The sequence below is a fragment of the Narcine bancroftii genome, chromosome 2 (assembly GCF_036971445.1).
Source record: "Narcine bancroftii isolate sNarBan1 chromosome 2, sNarBan1.hap1, whole genome shotgun sequence".
In the NCBI taxonomy this organism is placed as follows: Eukaryota; Metazoa; Chordata; class Chondrichthyes; order Torpediniformes; family Narcinidae; genus Narcine; species Narcine bancroftii.
Genome location: NC_091470.1, coordinates 157,606,872 through 157,630,811, shown reverse-complemented (window position 1 = coordinate 157,630,811; position 23,940 = coordinate 157,606,872). Strand labels below are relative to the sequence as shown.

Sequence of the window (23,940 nt, the reverse complement as noted above, 5' to 3'; positions counted from 1 at the left end):
TTTGAAGATATTCTGGTTTAATTTTGGGTTTCCAATATTTGCACTTTTTTTAAATAAAGTTAAATAAAAAGTCACTGCCTGCACAAACCAAAGCAGCAGGCACCAATAAAAATAGCACGGCATTTGTCTTTACAATATTTACTCACCAAATCAATCAGATCACTGAGATTCTTTTCAATTTGTTGAGGTGGAAGACGCCTCATCAAATCCAAGGCACAATCCAGCTGTTGGTCACTCTGGGGAACGGAAATGGATAAAGATGTGTTAACAACAATGAAATCTGCATTTTAAATGAAGACGGGATAGGAAAAAAAGTTATGTAGCTATCGAGCTCCGTTGCACCAAGCCCAGTCACATTTCCTGAGATGTAATGAAACATAATTAAAACACTGATTCAAGTCCAAAGTTTCTCCAATAACTGGTGAAGGTAATCAGGATATTATTCTACTCAAACATCTGTCAAATAACCTCTACATTTGAGGCTGCAATGCATATCTAACCAGTTGAGCAAGATATTTATTTTCTGGCATGCTTAACGTGCCAATGCTTGTTACACAGCAATGACACACACATGATCTGTTCCAGGTGTGCAAATGAATCTTGATCCCAGAAAAAAAGTGGATCACTTAGATAAATATAATTATTTGGGACATTCTGTGCTCTTTAAATGGAGCCCAGGGTTGCACCAAATTGAAAAATATAATGGATAATCAGTACCCTGAGGCACAGCTGCACTTATCTAATTCATTTCCTGTCTTGCAATGTAATTTCATCCATAAATCCCATTATATTCTCCCGACAAACAACATTTACCAAGATACTTTGTCAGTAAAAAGTACCTTTTAAGAGTAGCTTAGAGGCTGAATCAAATAACTATTACACTTCCCTATCATCTGACAACTTTCTAAAAGTTTACATGCAGCTCTTCCACACGAGAGTCAGGTGGGGGGAAAAAAGTCATTGTTAGACACCTAGAGTCAATCTAGTCACTACTTAAATGATGAAAGGTTGATTTATTACTAAACTGGTAGCCTAACGTTTGGTTAACAACCCCATGTCCATTTGGGACACAAGACCAAAGTACGCAGAAGTTAATAAAGTTTATTTAAGCCATTGTTAATTAACAAAACAGTATATCACTCAATGCATATGTTATCATCTCTCGAGAAGAATCTTTTATAAGGAAATTATAACCATGCAGATTGAACTGCGTTGAAACAAAGTGAAGAAACCTTGTGTGAATCGAAGTACTCAATAACCATGCTCATCCTTTGAGAAGCATTCAAGTTAAAACAGAAATGCAAAGCCAACTTTGAAATTTTATGAGCCTCCCAAACTTTTGCAATTTTGATGCAGTTAGACATATAAACCACAAAGCATAACATTCTCCCACCCAGATATGAATGCCCGAGGAAAGAAATATAGTTAAAACCTGCATGCATGTGCAGTTTAATGCTGTTGATTTTTTTTAAAAACTTGAAATATTTCTTATGTGGCAAACATCGAATAGAGTTGCACCACCAATCCTAGCAACTGAATTATGCTTAGTACAGTCTTTTCACAAACTTGCAAAAACGTCTCAAGACTTTGACCTCCTGCACATCCTGTTATTTGTCACAATTACCACTTACTATTTCATTTAAGGGACATTTCCAGCAAAACAAATAAAGGACAAAAGTCCAAAGCAATGCAGTAGTCATTCAAACAATTATTTGCTGGTAAAAATTAAAATATCTGGATAGCAATTCTTTTCAGAGATTCAGATGATGCTGGCTCCAAGGACAAGCTAGTTTTAATTTCAACCTTAATGCTCATTATATGACCCTCTAACAGACCAAGAACAAACTGCTATGGCTACAATAAATAACAGCTTTGTTTCAACAACAAATAAGATCATTCAAAATAAATTAATAAACATCATTGAAATCAATAAAAATATTTTAAAAGAAAGGATGATCTGGAAACCAACAGTCACAACTCTCCACCCCAGGCAACTTGATTTTACAAGTCAAATTTGTCGACAAGTGGGAAAGTACATGAAGATGACAACACAATGTGACAGACCTCCAGAGTCTTGTTAATGACTGGCAACAAAGCATACAAGGCTGGCGAAGGAGAACAAAAGCAGAAAGGCCAAACTAGTTCTGCCATTTGTAGCACTGAACATACGTACATACAGACCTCTGACCACATAATGGGCATGTCTAAGCAGATAACAACCTGTGTAAGATTTCCTACAGTTCAAAACTGTGGTGAAGGTTTTTGTGGAGTATGAAATTGATAATGAATTCATTTATAAGATTAAGGTGAAATAAATAATGGCATGTTTATATAAATAGAAAAAAAACAATTATATAATGCTTACAAAGACAATGTTCACTCCTTTAATGAGGACACTGATGAAAATTTTCTAGTTGGAGGTGAATTGGTATTGGCCAAAGTGATAATTGTAATGCTAGAGTTAACACTGTACGGAAGTGGATGAGGGTTCTGTTACATGTATTAATTCACACAAACATTAGCCTTAGTTGTAGCAAAAAAATGTATAATGTCAACCTGGAAATCAGAAGAGAGCCTGAGAATACAGCAATGGTACGTGGAAATGAATAAATGTATTCCATTGGGAAAAAAAATAACATAATTTAAGAAATAACATTACAGTATTCGAACAAATTTGGGAACCGTACATGGAACACAACAGAGAAGTCCTACCGCGGACCTCCACCCCCTAAAATGACAGGAGAAGACGACGAAATGAACTGACCCAGTGTGTAAAAGTAGAAGACAAATTTCTTGTTTATTTTCATTGTGTGATGACATTGTTTAAAGGGTTTAATGTATCATATATGTTGAACGTTGAGTGGGTGGGGAGGGGGGGGGAAAAGGGGAGAAAATGACACTGTGTATATTCAAGAGGGAAATGTTTGTGTGTATTTTGGTCAATATGGTTCATAGTGTTAAAAATAAAAAAATTTTTAAAAAAGAATAGCTCATCTTCTACGTCGGGAAGAAAAAGAAAAAATGCCTCTAACATCCTATTTCACAACTATCACATGATTAAAAAAATGAACTGAAACTGTTGAATGAGAGATACTCTCAATAGGAACATGCAACTTTACTGCTACAGTTTTTCAACAGAGAATAATAATGAAAATGCTGTTCTAGGGCAGATGCCAAACCTGTTCACTAAATGAGATATTAACGATTAATTATTGATTAAATAAGCCTTAGGATGCAATTGGATACCATCCAAAAACTACATTCAATAGCGACAAAAGCAGAACAGAAAATAACAGAACATTACATTTTTAATCGACTATTGCATTACAACCAGAGTTGGTGCTGAGCAATTACTCAGCAAAAGGAGGTGCAAGATGCTCCTTCCGAAGTAAAAAAATGTTGTACTGTACCTGTTTAGCTTCCAAATCAGGATCACATGAAGCCATGGATTTCAGATGGTGGATAGTATTTTTTTTTTTTTTTTTTTTTTTTTTTACAAGCAGATTCTACAAATTGGAATTTATGATTGTAAAGCTAAAAACATTGGGCAGATGAATCTACTGATCAATGGCCAGAGTTACCCATCCAGTATGGACAATGCAACTGATGATGGCAATGGGAAACCACTTCAGTAATTTTCCCTTGTATAATCATGAACTCAACATCGACTCGTCTCAGCTCAAAGATTGAGCCTTCACCGAAGGAGAACAGGGGAGACAGAAACTACAAATCAGTGGGTCAGAGATCGTGACGGATCTCCCACGCTGAATGGAAAGGCACCTGAATAATGCCATGACAATAAAAGGAACCTTTGGACCAAAAATATGGGTTAGAAAAGGATATTTTGATAATAAGATATAGCCAGTCTTGTAACATAGAAATAAGCCCACAGGAGCAGCTAGTTCAGTGGTGACACAGAACCCCATATGCACAACATTAACAAAACCAAGGAGATAATTGCAGACTTCAGGAGAACACAAACCAGTCCTCATTGAGGGGGAAAGCAGTCAAGAATTCCCGGGTGTCAACATCTCTGAGGACTGGCCCTGGAGCTTCCAAGTGGACGCAATCTCGAAGGCCTGTCAACGCCTATACTTTGTAAGGAGTTTGAGGAGATTCGATACATCATCGAGGACTCTTGGAACTGCCATTCAGGCGAGTTGCATCACTGTCTGGTAAGGAGGTGCCAATTCTCAGGACAAGAATTTTAAAAAATCTAGGGGACTGTTAACTCAGCTTGCAACATCATAGGGACCAGTCTTCACTCCATCAAGGACAACTACGAGAGACAGAGTCTTAACAAAGCAGCCTCCATTCTCAAGGGCCGCCACCACCCAGGCCAGACCCTCTTCACGCTGCTACCATCAAGAGAAAGATACAGGAGCCTGAAGAGAAGCACTCAGTAGCACAAAGACAGCTTCTTCCCCTCTGCCATCAGATTCCTGAATGAACAATGAGCCATAGACACCATCTTACTTTGTCGTTTTTTTGCACTATTTTTATTTATTTTCTAAGGTGGTTTATATAAATGTTCGCACTGTGATACTGCCGCAAAACGATTAATTTTGTGACATGTTTATGACAATAAATTCTTATTCTGATTATCCATGCAAATAACGTGCCTATGAATTTAATTTGAAATGTGAGCTTCAAGACACAAACAACAATTACTAATTCCAGGAAAACCAGCAGAATCAAAAAATTCCGACATGCAGAACTATAAAATCTAGTATTCATCTGGAATAAAGACTGGGAGTCATCTACGATTTATACTGGGATAATAGACATATCTTGAAATAGTTAACCATACTTTATAGTTTTCCCTTCATTCTAAAAGAATTACTCAAAAATTAAAAACTATTGATCTCAGTCATTTTGTTAACAAAGTAATTTAATAAAAGATTAAATCTTGTACTCCTATTATCCAAGAGACTAGGCATCCTTTCGCACAGAATCATCGCAATGTTGAAGATTGGTCCACACCAACTTTGAGGAGCAATTCAGTCAATTCCATTCCTGCTCATTCCCCAAAGTCCTCAAAATTATATTCCTCAAGCACTAATCCCCTTCTCTTCTAAAATCTTTTCAATAATATTTCCACCATTCAAACATTGAAATTCTAATCAGAACAACTCTCTGCATTGAAAAACTTAACATTTTTTGTGAAAACTTTGCCCATTTTAACCACATCCACTGATTCTTAAACCAGTTACTTATGAGAAGAATTTTTATCCAAATCCATCACAATTTTCTAACCACAATCAAATATTTAATGACAACATTCAGGCAATTTTGAATTACATGAAAAGCCACAGTACCTCACTGACATCAAATATACCTGTGATGGAAATTTATACACAAAAACATATCTGCCACACCAGCAGCCATGCACAAAACTGGACTTTTTTAAAAAAAAAATGACAAGCCTATTTTAAATAGCTAATCCTAAATACAACAGAGTTTATTAATTAAAATAGTGCCCAATTGCAGTGTTTTCTATTGACAATTATGTTTGATTAAATAATTTTGAGTAAAAATGCAGGAAAACAGGAACAATTTCAAGTGGAATTTACCAATGTTATTTTCAGCTGCTTTGAAACTAACAATTTTATTTTTTCATCTTTATTTTTATTACAGTTTCACCTGTTGGTATTGTACTCATTATTTATAAAACTTGGTTATATTATGTGGGTGCTGCATAATCATTAACCATAAAGATACTACAATTAATTCACCGATTAAAAAGCCACTGACAATTCAAAAGTTTCTTCTTAAGGCCATTTAATTTGTGCTTTGAAAACCACTTACTTTACCAAAATGTTGGTACCAATACAAGATGCAATTTTTTTTTTAAAAAATCTACAATTAATATTACACAGAGAATTGTTTATCTTACTGGACCTTCAGCGCCAGTGTGGTGGGTGTGGAGGTGGGGTGTGTGGAGAAAAGAACTTCAAGGGAATGAAATGGTTTTACATTTATGGATCCAAAGTGAGTTCCTCTAGAGAGAAGCATCTATAACAATCAGCTACTTGAAATAAAAAGAAACAAATCCCCAATAACGTGCCTGTTACTGGGAAAATAGTGTTAACAAATCCATTCAAGCTACATTAAAACCAAGGAATAGGTTGTGGTCAAATCATTTTCTGGTACTTAACACTTTAACTACTGATGTTCAAACATTCCTTCAAGTGCAAGTTGAAAAATAAGCAAAATCTTTACTAAACTTTACAGTATTTCTTCATAGACCACACTAACAGTCACACAGAGAAATAAGTGAATTTATGCACGGAAATAATCTTTTCCTTTCAAGGAGGCCAAGAATCTAAAGGAAAAAAAATTGCAATAACAATTTTGCCTTTATAAAAACAATGTAACGGTTATGATTGAGTTTTTTTTAAATAAATACTGAAAATTATGGCTGCTGTGGTTTTCATTTAACAAATACCAGAAATATTCTCGAAACAAAAGTGGAAACTGCTGGAAAGAATCAGACATCATCTATTTAGAGATTTTTTTTAAAATATGTGGTGCACACTTGCAGTCAGAAGATGGAAGCACATCTGATATGTGTATGCATTTGTATTAACCACAAATATTGGCCACTGCTGCACATTTCCGACACTTTCTGCAACTGTTTCTGATTTCCCATTTTTGGCTTTCTTTGCATAATTCATCTTTTATTAGTGAAGTACAAAATTCGCCACAATGTTTACCTGAAAATTTCCTACTTTACTGTATTGCTCACAATATTATCTGCAGCATTCTCCTCTCCGTCCCATTGATGACATAATTTTTATGAGTTAGCTATGTACATTGGAGTCACAAAAAATTATTTGTAGATTTTTACAGATTGTGAATCAAACAGATCAGGAATATGAGAGGAGTCACGTGATAGAGTAGTGGCTGGTCAGGGAACTCCATCCCTCTCCGGAAAAGTTTAAAAAAAAACACACAAAACACAAAGGCACAAACATAAAAATTAAAACAAAGTGAAAGTAAAGGTGGGAAGAAAATGGCAGCGAAGAAAGAAAAGTCGAAAGCAACGGGAAGAAGAGAAGAAGAAAGAACGTCGGAAGAAGGTGAAGGCCTTACCTGTCTGAGGAGGCCCGCCGCGGAGAGAGAAGCCCGCTCCCTCAGGTCAGTGGAAGTCCCGAGCTCGGGACTACAAAAATGGCTCGCGGAGCCAAGTAAAAGTGCGCAACCACGCATACGCGAGGAGTCGCGCATGCGTGATGCGCATGACAAAAAAAACACTGACGGGAGGGGGGACCAGCTGAGGAGTCGATCTCCACAGCTGAGGATGACAGCTGCAACACAACAGGAAGAGAACATAGAAAATAAAGAGAAGAAAGAAGAGTAAAAAGAAAACAAGGAAACAACAGATGGCCAACCCAGAGGAAGAAGAAGAAGAAGAACACAGAGAAATGGAAGAAGAAGGGAAAGGCAAGACAATGGATATATATTTTTTTTAAAGAATATATGGAATCAGTAAAAGAATGGCAATTACAAGAATTTAGTGAAATAAAAAGAAGAATTAAAAGTGCAGAAGAAAAAATGAATAGAATACAAATGGTCATGTCAGATATAGGAAAAAGAGTGGACAAGGTGGAAGAATGAGAAACAGCCGTAGAAATTGAAGTAGAGGACTTAAAAAAGAAATTAGAATCTAATAAAAAAGTTAAAGAGACACAGGAGCTGTTAGCTCAGAAAATAGATATAATGGAAAATTATAATATAAGAAATAATATAAAGATAGTGGGCCTTAAGGAAGATGAAGAAGGCAAGAATATGAGAGAATTTATAAAAGAATGGATCCCCAGGGTCCTAGGAAATCCAGAATTACAGGAAGAAATGGAAATAGAAAGGGCACATAGAACACTAGCCCCTAAACCACAACCACAACAAAAACCAAGATCCATTTTAGTAAAATTCTTAAGATATACAACAAGAGAAAATATATTGGAGAAAGCAATGAAGAAAATAAGAGAAGACAAAAAGCCACTGGAATACAAAGATCAAAAAATTTTTTTCTATCCAGACATAAGTTTTGAACTCCTGAAGAAGAGAAAGGAGTTTAATACAGCAAAAGCGATCCTATGGAAAAAAGGATATAAATTTATGCTAAAGTACCCAGCGGTACTTAAAATAGTTATTCCAGGGCAGCAAAACAGACTATTCTCGGATCCGGAGGAAGCACGAAAATTTGCAGAACAACAACAAGACAGACAGAGAGATGAAGACATGTAACGAGAGCAAAAATGACCACGAACTATATGTATGTGTGTATATGGGTGTATATATATATATATATATATGTGTGTGTGTATGTATATATGTGTGTACATGAGTGTATCCGTATTTAAAGGAAAATATATAGAGTACAGATAAGAATTAATAAGGGAAAGAAAGGGAAGAGAGGAAGTAAGGAGGGAATTAAGAGAGTGACCTTTGTTATACATGAAAATAGAAATCTTTTCTGGGGGGGCTGGGTGGTGAGGAGTTACGGTCACTGCGAAATCAGTTGACGCTTGCGAGTGAATTCGCAAATCCAAATGGAGAGGGGAGATGTGGTTGCCCGACAAGGGATAAAGGGCAACTCAGGAAGGGGAGGGGATAGTGGGGTTAAAGAAATTTTAGATAGGAGAATAAGGGAAATGTTTGATGTTTTAGAAATGTTGTCGTATAAAGTGTTCAAAACAAGAAAGCAGAAATGGATAAGAAGGAAAGGTGATGATGAGGAAACGGAAAGGAACTATATGACTTTAAATATTAACGGAATACATAACCAAATCAAAAGGAAGAAACTGTTAAATTTACTGAAAAAAGAAAAAATTGATATAGCATTCGTGCAAGAAACACATCTAACTGAAATGGAGCACAAGAAATTCAAGAGAGATTGGGTAGGACATGTAACAGCAGCGTCATATAATTCAAAAGCTAGAGGAGTAGCTATATTAATCAGTAAAAATGTACCAATTAAAATAGAAGAGGAAATAATAGATCCAGCAGGGAGATATGTAATGATAAAATGTCAGATATATTCAGAGTTTTGGAATTTACTCAATGTATATTCACCTAACGAAGAAGATCAAAAATTTATGCAAGATTTTTTTTGAAGCTAGCAGACACGCAAGGGAACATACTAATAGGAGGGGATTTCAACCTGAATTTGGATTCAAACATGAATAAAACTTGGAAAAAAATTAATAGAAAGAACAAAGTAACCAAATTTATAATTAAATCGATGCAAGAAATGCAACTTTTGGATATATGGAGGAAACAACACCCAAAGGAAAAGGAATATTCATATTATTCGGGTAGACATAAAACATACTCAAGAATAGACCTATTCCTGTTATCAGCTCGTATGCAAGACAGAGTAAGAAAAACAGAATATAAAGCTAGATTATTATCGGACCATTCACCCCTGATATTGACAATAGAGTTAGAGGATATCCCTCCAAGAATGTATAGATGGAGATTAAACTCCATGCTACTTAAAAGACAGGATTTTAGAGAATTCATTGAAAGACAAATTAAAATGTACTTTGAAATAAATACGGAATCAGTGAAAGATAAGTTTATACTATGGGACGCAATGAAAGCGTTCATCAGAGGGCAAATAATAAGTTATGTAACCAAGATGAAGAAGGACTACAATCAGGAAACAGAGCAGTTGGAAAGGGAAATAGTAAATATAGAAAAAGAATTAGCAATGAAGGTAGACACAACTAAAAGAAGAGAATTGGCAGATAAAAAAATAAAATATGAAACACAACAAACATATAAGGTGGAGAAGAACATAATGAAGACAAAACAGAAATATTATGAACTAGGAGAAAAAATGCACAAAATTCTAGCATGGCAGCTTAAGACAGAACAAACTAAGAGAATGGTATTGGCATCAAGGAAAAAAGACAAACAAATCACATATAATCCAATGGAGATTAATGAAAACTTCAGAGAATTCTACGAACAATTATACCAAACTGAAAACGAAGGGAAAGAAGACAAAATAGATGAACTTTTAACTAAAATTGAACTACCAAAATTACAAATAGAGGAACAAAATAAATTAACAGAACCATTTGAAATAGTAGAAATACAAGAGATAATAAAAAAAACTACCAAATAATAAAACACCAGGAGAGGATGGATTCCCAATAGAATTCTATAAAACATTTAAAGATTTATTAATTCCTCCCCTCCTTGAAGTAATCAACCAGATTGATAAAACACAAAGCTTACCAGATTCATGCAAAACAGCAATAATTACAGTAATACCAAAGACAGGGAAAGATCCACTCGCACCAGCGCCATATAAACCAATATCTTAACACAGATTATAAGATAATAGCTAAACTATTAGCAAACAGATTAGCCGACTATGTACCAAAAATAATAAATCTAGACCAAACTGGATTTATTAAAAAAAGACGAACAACAGACAATATTTGTAAATTTATTAACTTAATTCATGCAGTAGAAGGGAATAAAGCTCCAACAGTAGCAGTTGCTTGAGACGCAGAGAAGGCCTTTGACAGAGTAGAATGGAATTATTTATTCAAAGTACTACAAAAATTCAGTTTACCAGAGAAGTATATTAATTGGATTAAAGCACTATATAAGGGGCCATTGGCGAAAGTGACAGTAAATGGATATATAATTAAAGCAATTTAACTTAAGCAGATCAACAAGGCAGGGATGCCCACTATCACCCTTATTGTTCACGTTAGCTATAGAACCACTAACAAAATTGATAAGAACAGAAAAAATAAAAGGGATAAAAATAAAAGACAAGGAATATAAAATCAGTTTATTTGCAGATGATGTTATAGTATACTTAACAGAACTAGAAATATCAATAAAAGAATGACATAAGAAATTGAAGGAATATTCAGAAGTGTCGGGTTACAAGATTAACGTAAATAAAAGTGAAGCAATGCCAATGAATAATTTGGATTTCTCAAAATTTAAGAAAGAATCACCATTCAGATGGCAAATGCAAGCAATACGATACCTAGGTATACAAATAAATAAAAACCTCAGCCATCTATATAAAATCAATTATTATCCACTAATGAAAAAATTACAGGACGACTTAGAGCATTGGAAAGACTTACCACTAACACTAATAGGAAGGATAAACTGTATTAAAATGAACATTTTCCCAAGGATACAATACCTATTTCAGGCATTGCCAATACACTTGACGGAGAAATTCTTCAAGGAGTTAAAGAAAATAATAAGGAAATTTTTATTGAAAGGGGGGAAACCGAGGATAGCACTAGATAAATTAACAGAATGGTATAAACAAGGAGGCTTACAACTGCCAAACTTTAAAAATTATTATAGAGCCGCACAATTAAGATACCTATCAGATTTTTATCAAACAAGGGAAAAGCCAGATTGGACTAGATAAAATGGGGGAGAAGATACCTGAACATATATTATATAAATGGGATGAAAAATTGGTACAACGTAGGAATTCTCCAGTATTACATCATCTGCTCAATATTTGGAAGAAGATTCATGTAGAAAGGAATAAAACAAATTACCAATTACCAAAACTAATACTGACGCAAAATCAGCTAATTCCTTTTACAATAGATAACCTTTCCTTTAGAGAATGGGAGAAAAAAGGATCAAAAGAATAGAAAATTGTTTTTCAGGAAATAAATCATTATCCTTTGAACAAATGAAGGATAAATATAATATAACTCAAGATACAGTGTTGGCATACTACCAACTGAAATCCTACTTGAAGGACAAATTGGGAAGCAGTCTGAGGTTACCAGAGGGAAGTAATTTTGAATATGTGATTACGGACACAATGATAATCAAAAAATTTATAATAAATATATATATTCAACTGCAAGAAAAGGAGAATAAGGAAACAAATGGTAAAACTAAACAAAAATGGGAACAAGATTTAAACAAAGATAAAGAAGGAAACATGGGAGAAGTTATGCTCTGGAACTATGAGAAATACAATAAACACGAGGTTACGTATGATACAATATAACTGGATACACAGGCTATACATTACACCTCAAAAGTTAAATAAATGGGGCCCAACAGTATCTGACAGATGTTTTCGTTGTAGAAAGGAAATGGGAACAACAATTCATGCAATCTGGACGTGTGAGAAAGTGAAAAAATTTTGGGAAGATCTAAATCAGATATAAAATAAAATCACAGAAAGCAATATACCAAAAAACCCAGAGATCTTCCTCCTAAGCAACATAAAAATCAAAGAATTTGAACTTGATTTGGATGGTGCACAAAAAAGATTTGTTAGGATAGCCCTAGCTGTAGCAAAAAAATGTATTATGTCAGACTGGAAATTAGAAGAGAACTTGAGAATACAACAATGGTATATAGAAATGAATAAATGTATTCCATTCGAAAAAATAACATATAATTTAAGAAATAATATTACAATATTTGAACAAATATGGGAGCCATACATGAAACACAATAGAGAAAACCTACCGGGGTCATCTACCACCTAAAATGACAGAAGGAGAAGGAAATGAAAAGAATTGACTCAGTGGAATTTCTTGTTTATTTTTATTGAGTGACAACATTGTTTGACGGGTTTAATGTATCTTAGATTCTGTACTTTAAATGAATGGGAGGGGAGGTAGGGAGGGTGGGATGGGAAGAGTGGGGGGGGGAGAAAACGACACTATATATTTGAAAAGTAAAATGTATGTATCTTGATCAATGTGGTTTATAGTGTGAAAAATAAAAAATTTAATAACCAGTAAACAGATCAGGAATATAAAGGTGTAAGGTAGTGTGCACTGATTTCAAAGTTCAGATTTATTGTCAGATTTATGGACGACATCACATACAACAACTTTTCCTGCGGGTCAGGCAGAATTTCTACTTATCGGTAGTGCAATAAATGAACTCAAGAGATATATGCACACAAGAGAGAAAGAAAACAAAAATATAAAAGACTGCAATACAGAAAAAATATTCAGCAATAAATAATGTGAAAGTAAGAGGCCTTAAATGAGTCCCTGATTGAGCTTGTTGTTGAGGAGTCTGATGGTGGAGAGGGAGCAGCTGTTCCTGAACCTGGTGATAAGAATCTCGACTCACCTACACCCCTTTCCCGATGGCTGCAGCGAGAACAGAGCATGATTTGAGTTAATGGACTAAAATCACAGAGATTATGATTGACAACCCAGACAATTAAATTCAGGATTTAAAAATAAAATTCTCATCAGTAATGAGAACTCCAAATGACTCTGTTGTAAAGTACATTGATCTGATTCAGCAGTTTCCTCCTCCCCTGATGTACACTGGCCAACCTTACCCAGCCTGGCCAATGAAATTATGAACAGCTAGCACTCAGGCCATCTAAACACCACAGGAGTTACGAGCAACTGACTGATGGGGCATTTAGACTGCAGGAGTTACAAGCAATGGACTCATAGGCCATTTAAGGAAGATCCAACCACATGGATGCGGGGGGGGGGGGGGGCGCTTTTGGTTAGAAAAGACACTGGACCTTGAGGCCTCAACTCCCTACCATCCTCCTGGCTAACCAACAATCCTTGGGAAAATAATCTGGATGAATTTATAGCCAGATTACAGCAGCAGAGTGATATGATGTGCTTCAGATGATGTGATTGAACAAGGGCATTCCTGACAGTGTTACAGACCAAGAGCTTCGCCTTCTACCATGCAGACTGGACACCAGCATCAGGACTCATTGTTTTGCATCATCATCAGTTCATTTTGGTGCACAAACGTAATGGTTATGACCCCAGTCCTGCTCCCCTGACGTGGAACGCTCAGTGATCAAGTGTTGCCCATTCTAATTGCAAAGTGAGTTCACTGCCATCATCCTGGTCACAGTATACATTCCACTTCAGGCTAGCATTGGAGGGGCTGAACACTGTGATCCGATGCCTTCCCAATCAACATAGGGGACTTCAACCAGCCCAACCTGAAGAAGTTTCTAATGAACTACCATGAGCACATCATCTGCAACACCAGAGAAACCAACATACTCGACCACTGCTACAAATCCATGAAGAATGCCTTCTGAGCCATCCCACGACTGCATTTCAGCAAATCTGATCACCTGGTAGACTTCCACTCCCGGCGTACAAGCAGAGCCTCAGGACGACAGCACCAGTGGTGAAGATGGTCAAAATATGGTCAAGGGAGACAGAGGAGCACCAACTGAACTGCTTTGAATCGGTGGACCAGACAATATTCAAGGACTCATCCTCAGACTTGAATGAATATGCAATGGCTGTCACTAATTACATCAAGGCCTGCATGGATGAGTGTGTGCCCAAACGCACATACTGGGAGATCCCCAACAAGAAGCCATGGAGGAATCAAAAGATTCACAACAACCCAGCAGCAATAGACATTCACCAAGACATGTAGTTGCTTAAACAAAAGTGGTTTTTAATTATCTTTAAACATGAAAACAGAATCAAACTTTAACTTATCTCTATTAACTAACCTTAACCCACCCCTTTCTAATTCTAAGCGCACGTGTATGTAATGTGTGTGTAAGTTTAAGAAAAGTTCTTCAGTTCACAGTTCAATCTCACTTCTCATTTTTACAAGTTCACTGGTTGCAGGCAATTCTTATACTGTGCACAGATTTAACATATATAAAGTTCACCAGGCTTTGGTGCTCGAAAGGTAAATGTTTACTGCTCAGGAAGATCCTTTGGAAGTTTGCAGAAAGAGATTTGTTGTTCCAGGATTTCCACAACTGAGGTACCACCATTGTATTGCTGATGAAACTTGCCCCATCAAGGTTCTCCAGATGATAACCTCTTTCTTTTGGGCAACCAGAGTTCCTTTCTGTTCCTCTTATTCCAAGAGCAACATCAGACAGCACTTCCAACCATCCACCACTCTGGAGCTTTCTGTTTCAGTTCCAACAAGCTTTTCCTGCTTGCTTCAGCTGCGACTGTTCAGTCTCTCTCTTCATCAGAGATAACAAACTGCTGGCCACAAGTCCTTCTTTCTCTCACTTGTCACAAAACCCCCACCTTCTCCAGCAAACAATAGGAGTTAGTCTTTTGTTGTTTTAGGACCTTTCTGTGGGCACTTTGTAGATTTTTGCAAACAGCCAAAGTGTCTCCAGTCCAAGACATCATTTCAATTAGCACCTACTTGTGAAGTGTGCATAGCATTATCCATAGTTTCTGTAAAGTTCACTGAATATGAATTCTTCAGTATTTCAAATAAGATCTGTTTTAAAATGTGTGCATGTATCCTATAATTTTACCAAATTCTCCCAATATTTATCTGCATTACACTATCCTAACCAAGTAGCAGATGTGTTCCCAGACATTTTCAATTCTCTCATCATTGCAGTCAGATGTTCCCACCTGCTTCAAAAGGGCATCAATTATACTGGTGCCCAAGATGAGAGAGTGAGTTGCCTCAATGACTATTGCCCAGTAACACTCATATCCACTGTGATGAAATGCTTTGAAAGGTTAGTGAAGGCCAGAATTAACATATACCCAAGATCTGGACCCACTGCAATTCCCCAACTGCAATATCACTGGTTCTCCACTCAGCTCTGTATCACCTAGACAACAGCAACATGATTATAGCTTGGTACTCTTCATTGCAGGTCAGCCCTAAACAACATCATTCCCTCAGAGCTGGTCAACATGCTCCAAAAAAAAAACTTGGGCCTCAGCAACTGGATCCTTGACCTCCTCATTGAAAGTATGAATTGGAAACAACCTCTCCTCCTCTCTAACAATCAACACAGGAACACTTCAAGAATATGTGCTTACCCCACTGCTCTACTCACACTAAATCTATAACTATGAGGCTAAGCACAATTCAAATGTCATCTACAAATTTTCCCATGACACTACAGAATCACACACAACAATGAGGAAGTGTAGAGGAGGGGGAGAGATCCACTGGAGTTCATTGTGGACTTCAGGTGGAAATCAGAACATGGACCTCATGAGTCCTCATGAGGGGACATGAGTGGAGAGGGTCAAGAACTTCAAATTCCTGGGTGTCAACATCTGAGGATCTGTCCTGGGTCCTCCGTGCCGATTCAAACAGAAAGGCAAAACACCAGCCGTTATACCTCATGAGTAGTTTGAGGAGATTTGGTATATCACCAAAGACACTTCCAATTTTCTACAGGTGTACTGTGGACAGCATTCTGACTGGTTGCATCACTGTCTGGAAAGGAGGTGCCAATGCACAGAACAGGTCAAAGCCCAAAGAGTTGTTAACTCAGCCTGTGCACAGGCATCAATTTTCACTCCACTGAGGACATCTATACAAGGTGGGGTCAAGAAAGCAGCCCCTTTCCTCGAGGAACCCCACCACCCAGGCCACCAGACCATACCCTCTTCACACTGCTGCCTGAAGACAAGCACCCAGCAGCACAAGGACAGCATCTTCCTCTCTGCAATCAGATTTCTGAATGGACAATGAACACAAACACCACCTCATTTTCTCCTATTTTCTTGCAGTATTTTATTTATTTTGAAATGTTCCTGTAATTTAAGCAATGTTTGCACTGTGACGCTGCCACGAAACAACAAATTCCGTGACATGTTCATGACAATAAATTCCGATGAATAAAACCAAGCAGATCACCCAGCACCAACTGAGCCACTAAGAAACAAAATCATTACCAGTCCAATCATCCTTGCAAATCCTCCTCACAAACATCTGCAACTCCCCCAAAATTGGGAGAGTTAATCCCACAGACTTGTGTGCCACAATAATCTTGCTGTTAGATCAACTCTGGACAGGTTTGGCAGCTCAAAGCAGATGACACTGATTGCCTGGTTATTTTCAGCAGAAATCTGTAACTTCATGACATATCCATCACTTTGCCACGACTATCAAGCTAGGCAATTAATCTTACTTCAATGACGGCAGACAGGCAAGCCTAAAGCAAGTGCCAATCAGGTGAAGATGCAACCAAGGACCGCATACATTCTAATAATCAAGGCCAAGTCATTTCATAACCAATGGATCAAATCAAAGCTATGCCACATAAAATCATGAATGGTGGAGAACAAACAAACAGCTAGCAGGAAGAGGCAACTCCAACAACACCACCACTCTTAACAATGGCCTGAGCAGGTGAATGCTGAAGGATGGAACTTTGGCAACCACAAGAGCCCAGCTCCACTTCCTCCCAAGGTCTCCTCCAGCCCTGAACCAGTCTTCAGAAAATTTGATTCATTCCATTTTATAGCATGAAATAACTGAAGGTAACGGGACCTGCCAACACCCCAGCCAAAACACTCATGATACATGCACCAGAACCATCTCTTCTTCTAACCAAACTGCTCCAGTAGACAGTAAAAGTCCTAAAAATCCAGACTGCTTGGGGATTGCGTCAGTCCGGATTTTTGAGATTTTCAGGCAGTACTTTTAAAATTCAAATTTAAGAGATGAACAAATAAATTTTGATAGTTTATTCATTAGCAAATTCAGGTATACCCCTTTTAACGAATACTCATTTTACAAACATTCTTTTTCACAAAGGAACCCGTGTTTGCTTTTACGAAAGGATTTGAATGGGTTTTCGCTTTTACGAAGAGTCCCCAATAGTAGCCATTTCAGCGTAAAGAAAAATTAAAATGCTGCACTCACGCACACAGAAGCCAGTTCAATTTTAAAAGTTTGAAAGCTTTCAAAAAGTCCAGATTCGCAGATTATCTGGATTTATGGCATCCACCAATCTGACCCTAAACCAATTCCAGCTAATTACTGCCCAACTTCCCCCAAACTACCTGTGGTGAAAGCCCACTTTAACATTGCTATCAAGTGGTACATAACTACTCATTGATGGGCAATTCAAGACTCTTTTATTATCATTTAATAAAACAGAAAACAAAATTTCCTTTCGTCTGCTGTATGGCAGACAGAGTCACCAGAAGTATTAACCAACACCCCAGAGAGGCAAGGGAGAAAGAAGAAAAAAAATAAAGAGTCACTGAGTGTCCGTGAATTTGCCTCCAGTGCTCCTGCAGCTGCAAAGATTCCAGTTCAACCCAAAGTTCGGATCCAAACTTCTGATATGATCGGCAGGCCTTCAGCACCTAGGGCCCTTCAAGATCCCTTTAGGCCTTCATAAGCACCAGTTGGTGCCAGACCTCATCACAACCTTGCTCCAAACATTGGTCAACAGCTGAATAATCCAAAAGCAATGCAAAATCAATAGTCTTTGATGACAAGCGAACATTTGAACAACTGTAACATCCAAGAGCTTTGGTAATACTGAAATCATAGGCCTCAAGAGGGAAACGCTCCAATTATTGGAATCATTAAGGAAGGCCAGTGTTATTGTTGGAGGTCAATTATCTCCACCTCAAGATATCACTGATGGATTTAACCAAGGCAGCATTCTCGTCTCAATCATCTCTAACTGCTTCATCTACTGTCTTCTTACCATCATGAGGCTGGGGTTGTTTGTAAACGATTGCTCAATATTCCATTTTATTCACAATTCATTCATTGCTGCATGCAGCAAGACATGGACAACATTCAGATAATGGTTGATAAAAGGCCTGTCATAGCTACATCACAAAAGTGTAAGGCAGTGACCATTTCCAACAAGTATAACTATTTACCCCAGACATTCAACATTACTACTGCTGACCCCTTAACTATCAACGATGTTCAAGTAAAAGGTGGGTGTGGGTGGAGTGTCATCATTTACCAGAATATTGCATGAAACAGTCCCTGTAGGTATAGATCTGGTCAGAGACTGGAATCTTGCAGCAAACAATTAACCCAACTCCTGGAGCCTTTTCATCATCTACAACAGGAACATTATGGAATTGTTTTAACAAGTGCCACACAGAAAACAAGGGCAAAAGGATTATGCTACAACCATACAAAACAATGATGAAGTACTGTGTGCAATTTGATCAGAATACTACAAGATATGAACTGACTTGAAAGGATACAAATGAGTTTTATGAGGATATTGTTTTAGATGGAGTTGTTTCCCCTATTGCCAGGGAACGGATAGGCTGATTGATGTTCCTTTAAATGGAGAAGGCTGAGAGGGACCTGATTGAGGTATACAAAATAAAGAGGGGCACAGAAAGGGTAAATAGTGAAAAACATTTGCTCTGGAAAATGAGTCAATGGCCAGTGGGTGCAGGTTTTAGATAAGGGATAGGACATTTAGTGGCAATTCAAGAATTTTTTTTTTAAATCCACAAATTGATTGAAATCTGGAATGCACTTTCTGAGGGTACTCTCTCTCAAGATTAAGAGCACTTGAAAAGCCATGGAACAGAAGGCTACAGGGCGAGCAAGGAAAATGGGACTCCTATAGATAGGTATGATAGCTGGTGGACGAAGGGCCTGTTTATGTATTGCATGACTCTACAATAAGACCTGGTGTCTTACAGTTACAGATTCAACACTAACACATTGCCAGCATCTACAAGGCACAAGTCAGGGCCAAGATAGAATATGCTATGATTACCTGGTCAAATACAGCTCCAATAACTCAAGAAGCTCAACACCACACCATATCAAGCCACCCACTTGATTGGCTACCCATCTCCACCCTAAACATTCAGACCATCCACCAATGACACACCAAGGCTTGTGCCTAAAAAAGGGCACTACACCTGCAAAGGCTGAAATTATGCCATTTCTCAAACTCTTGACAGCCAACTGCCAAACAAGGCCAGTTTTAGAATGGGATAACCAAAAAGTTAATGCATTCATCAGCTTCAGATCTCATTCGAATTCAAGCTCACCAAGCTCATCATAATTATTAGCAGAACCATTATTTAAACTAAAACTAGTTTTAGCTCCTGCAATCTACACCAGAAAAATGAATATAAGAATTGGTTAGGCCTAAAGATACAACTGCAACTAAAACTAGTGCAAAACTGCACAATATCATAAGGCATCCCTGATGAATTCCAGATTTCAACATTTATGTAAAATAAGATAAATATGCAAAGACAAAAAGACACAGATGTCCATTACATGTAGAATGAATTGCTGCAAGTTACAACCCTTTGAAAAGTATTTTCCCAACTGTAAATGTGGACATGCCAAGTATTCCAGAAGAAATTATATCCCAAATATTATGATTGTTTCCCAGAGGTTGAACAGGCGTGTACTGGAAACTGGTTTTGCAACCATGTTATTTCGATCAAGTAAATGTTTTATTATCCTACCTGGATATCTGAAGTCCAGGAGTCATCAAACAGGACACTTCATATGTAATTACAATCAAGTAACGTTAAAATATGCCTAGTTCTCAGAAACTGAAATGGTGTCAGTTGATGGGGTGAAACTGATCAGAAATGGACGGCAGAAAGAAAAACAAATTATTTTTTTTAATATAAATCACCCAAATTTACCAATTCTTCATCTACCACTTCTGCTTTTAGTGTCCTAGTACATGCTGGCTCCTAGCATTACACCCGCATAAGCAGATTCACTAATGAAAAGCCAATTATATCAGCCTCATACCAGCAGATCTGAACAGCTGGTTACATTCTGCTTAACACATGAACTCAACCACTTCATGGTTGTAGTATTAAATAGCGGACATGTACAGAGGAAATCTTTTAAAAATGCAGAACTTTTTCCCTCCTCAGAAAATTATATTTAATGCTAGATGAAAAAAAGACCATGGTTTTTACAGTTTCCCTTCTACCATAAAGAGACAATGATAATGGGCTTATTGATTTATCAGAAGTCTACATCCAGATAAGAGGCAAGAATGCTGCTGCTGGCCTAGTGTTTTAGGAACTTCAAATCCAAACTCACCTGGTAGACCTGCTTTACATTTTCTGAACATTAACCCATAAACACATGAAAGAACTGCAGATAAATACTAAAAGACTCATTTTAGTAGCAGTCTTCATAAATTAACTCACTTTTATAGCAAAGTAAAAAAAAAACACAAAAATGCTAGAGGAACTCAGCAGGTCACGCAGTGGAGGTAAAGATATATGGCCAATGTTTCAGGCCTGAGCCCTTCAAGGTATGAGCAAAAAGTAGGCATCATCTGAATATAAAGGCTGAGGGAGGAATGAAGAAAGGACAAGGGGAGGAGCATAGACAATCAGGCAAAAGTCCATAATTAGACATAGATAGGAGTTCCAGAGAGGAAAAGTAAGAATTGATTGGGGGAGGGGAGAATTCAGAGCTGCAGGAAAGGAGAGGGAAAGAGAGTCAGCTTGAGGAAAGGAGACATCGAGAAAAATGGGGGGGGGGGGGGCACTAACGGAAACTGAAGAAGATGATGCAGAGAGTCTCACTGCAATAGGAGGGATTAACTTCTCTGGTTTCCGTTAGTCATTCCTCCCCCCCCCACCATTTTTCCCGACGTCGCCTTTCCTCTAGCTGACTCTCTTTCCCTGTCACCTTTCCTGCAGTTCTGCATTCTCACAGCCACCCCCTTTTCCCCAATCAATTCTCACCTTTCCTCCTCTCCATGTCCAATCCTGCCCTTTTGCCAGTGTTCTTTCCCACCCCTTCTTCCCTCCTCCAGCCTTTTTATTATTCATCTTTACCTAGAGATGCTGTGACCAGCCGAGTTCCACCAGCATTTTTTTTGTTTTTAGTACAATCGTAGCATCTTCCAACTTTCGTATCACTCATTTTTATATCAGAATTTTTTTATGCTCCAGAGGCATATTAAATTGATTCAACCTGGAGTCTAAACAAATGTGGATAATCAATGGAATTAAAAATGAAAGTGTAATGGAGGACAGATTCCAGAGGAAATAAAACTTCTAATTTTTTTTAGACCACACATAACATCTATGCTTGACTAAATTACTGTGGTCTTCTAAGAACTGTGGCACAAATATTAAAAAAATAATCCAAATGTATCTCACACCCTGCGTAACGACTGACTTGGCATCAAACTACCATCCATCCTGTAACAGCAAACACTCAGCATGCAGAAAATTGACTGATCCATAAAACCTGTGTGGAAGATTAAGCTTCATTGCAACCTTGGGTCCTCTTTCCTGTATTGGGAATTTTAATTGCAACTGATGTACAAATTTATATTACGTGGAAGCTTACACTCTTAAATAGAAATGTGACAACTGAACTTTTTTTTATTTAAAGTGTTTCCTTCCTCCAGATCTGCAGCCGAGATATTCCCAACTTCCTAAACAATCAGTTACATTAGAAACATCAAAAATATTTTCACATACATCAGAGAAGGGATCCATCACATTTTCCAGAATTAGCCACAAATGCTGAAAACAAAAATGGTTTAAATAGTGTTGCCTCCAAAACTGCAAAGACCATCCAAGTGAAAAATGAAAACTGACGAGGAATCTAGGATTCGGAACTGCAGTCAACAGAGTAGAAGATGATAGAAAAGTATTTTTTTCTTGATTTGAGTGTATCTTTGTAACAGATAACAAGTAATGACGCAGCTTCCAAACCAGGCGGCGATGCAGTTACACAGGATGCTCTCAATACATCCTCTGCAGAATGTAATGAGGGTGGAGGATGGGAAATGAGCTTTCCTCAGCCTTCGCAGGAAGTTGAGGCGCTGCTGGGCTGGTATTAAGGGACGAGGTGAGATTCTCCGCAAAGTGCACTCCAAGCAACTTGATACCTTGACGGCCTCAACAGTCGAGCTTTCAACGATCAGTGGAGCGTGGTTCCCCCACCCAGGGCCCTCCTGAAGTTGACACACGTCTCTTTTGTTTTATTAACATTTAGATATAAGTTGTTGGCTCTGCATCAGTCCATTAGTGACTGCACCTCATCTCTGTATGCTTTCTCCTCATTCTTACAAATAAGGCCCACCATGGTCACGTCATCAGCAAAGTTGATGATATGGTTAAAGCTGTGCCTAGCTGCACAGTCATAGGTCAGCAGAATAAACAGCAGTGGACCCCGTGCTCAGTGTGATGGCCTTGGAAGTGCTGTTACCAATCCAGACTGCTAGAGGTCTCTCCAACAGGAAGAATCCAATTGCAAATGGAGGTATTAGTATCCTTGTAGGAATATACAAACAGTAGAAATAACTTTTCTCCTTCACTCAAGATTAAGAAAGCTCCATCAAGAGAAAATTATTCTTCCCTCTCTTCCTCTAAGAGGAGTATTTTTCATAATTCAAGATGGGGTCAAAAAGGTAATAAAGAACATTAAGCATACAGCAAGTTGTTACTTATCCTGACACTTGGCTCGTGTGGCATAGATAGGAGCAAGCCTCAACACTCACACGAGCCTTTGCTTGAGTATTAAAACAGAATTCCATTTTTAAAGGGACAAACAAAAGGAATAAAACTAAAAAACAATGGCAGTACAGTACAACTTTGAGTATCCAAAAATCTGACGATCCAAAATCCTCATTTATCCAAAATTTTTTTGGACCCAAAAGTGACATCTGCAAAAGTTTTTTTTAGAAAAATTAGGATATCTAAAACAATCTTAAATTATCCAAAATTTTTTTGGACCCAAAAGTGACATCTGCAAAAGTTTTTTTTAGAAAAATTAGGATATCTAAAACAATCTTAAATTATCCAAAATTTTTTTGGACCCAAAAGTGACATCTGCAAAAGTTTTTTTTAGAAAAATTAGGATATCTAAAACAATCTTAAATTATCCAAAATTTTTTTGGACCCAAAAGTGACATCTGCAAAAGTTTTTTTTAGAAAAATTAGGATATCTAAAACAATCTTAAATTATCCAAATTTTTTTTGGAGCCAAACTGACATTACAGGTTGAAAAAAAATTCACCTGACATGAAATTCAAACGACAATTGTTCTCATTTCAGTTAACTCCCTCCCCTCTCTCTTTCCATTTCTTCTTTACCCAGCTCTATTGACTTTCCTCTCCAGCTCTCCCTCTCAAACTGCGTGCCACTGTCTCCCAGCCGCAAGTGGTTGGAAAAATCCCTTGTCCCAGCGTCATCAAGGAGAGTGGCTTCCCAG

General features: G+C 37.5%; 1 protein-coding gene across 3 annotated transcripts in view; it reads right to left on the bottom strand.

The window, feature by feature from the left end:
• capzb (capping actin protein of muscle Z-line subunit beta) overlaps positions 1–23,940 on the bottom strand; it is a 115,573-nt gene that overhangs the window by 86,864 nt on the left and 4,769 nt on the right. Inside the window, exons 1-2 of one of the 3 annotated variants that reach the window (XM_069918846.1) lie at positions 18,443–18,466; positions 147–236 (exon numbers count right to left, since the gene is read on the bottom strand). In XM_069918846.1, coding sequence (XP_069774947.1) covers positions 147–236; positions 18,443–18,448 — 96 coding nt within the window. In that variant the 5' untranslated portion in view covers positions 18,449–18,466. Of the gene's footprint in view, positions 1–146; positions 237–18,442; positions 18,467–23,940 lie in introns of those variants that run through there. The other 2 variants (XM_069918848.1, XM_069918847.1) reach the window with 2 other exon arrangements.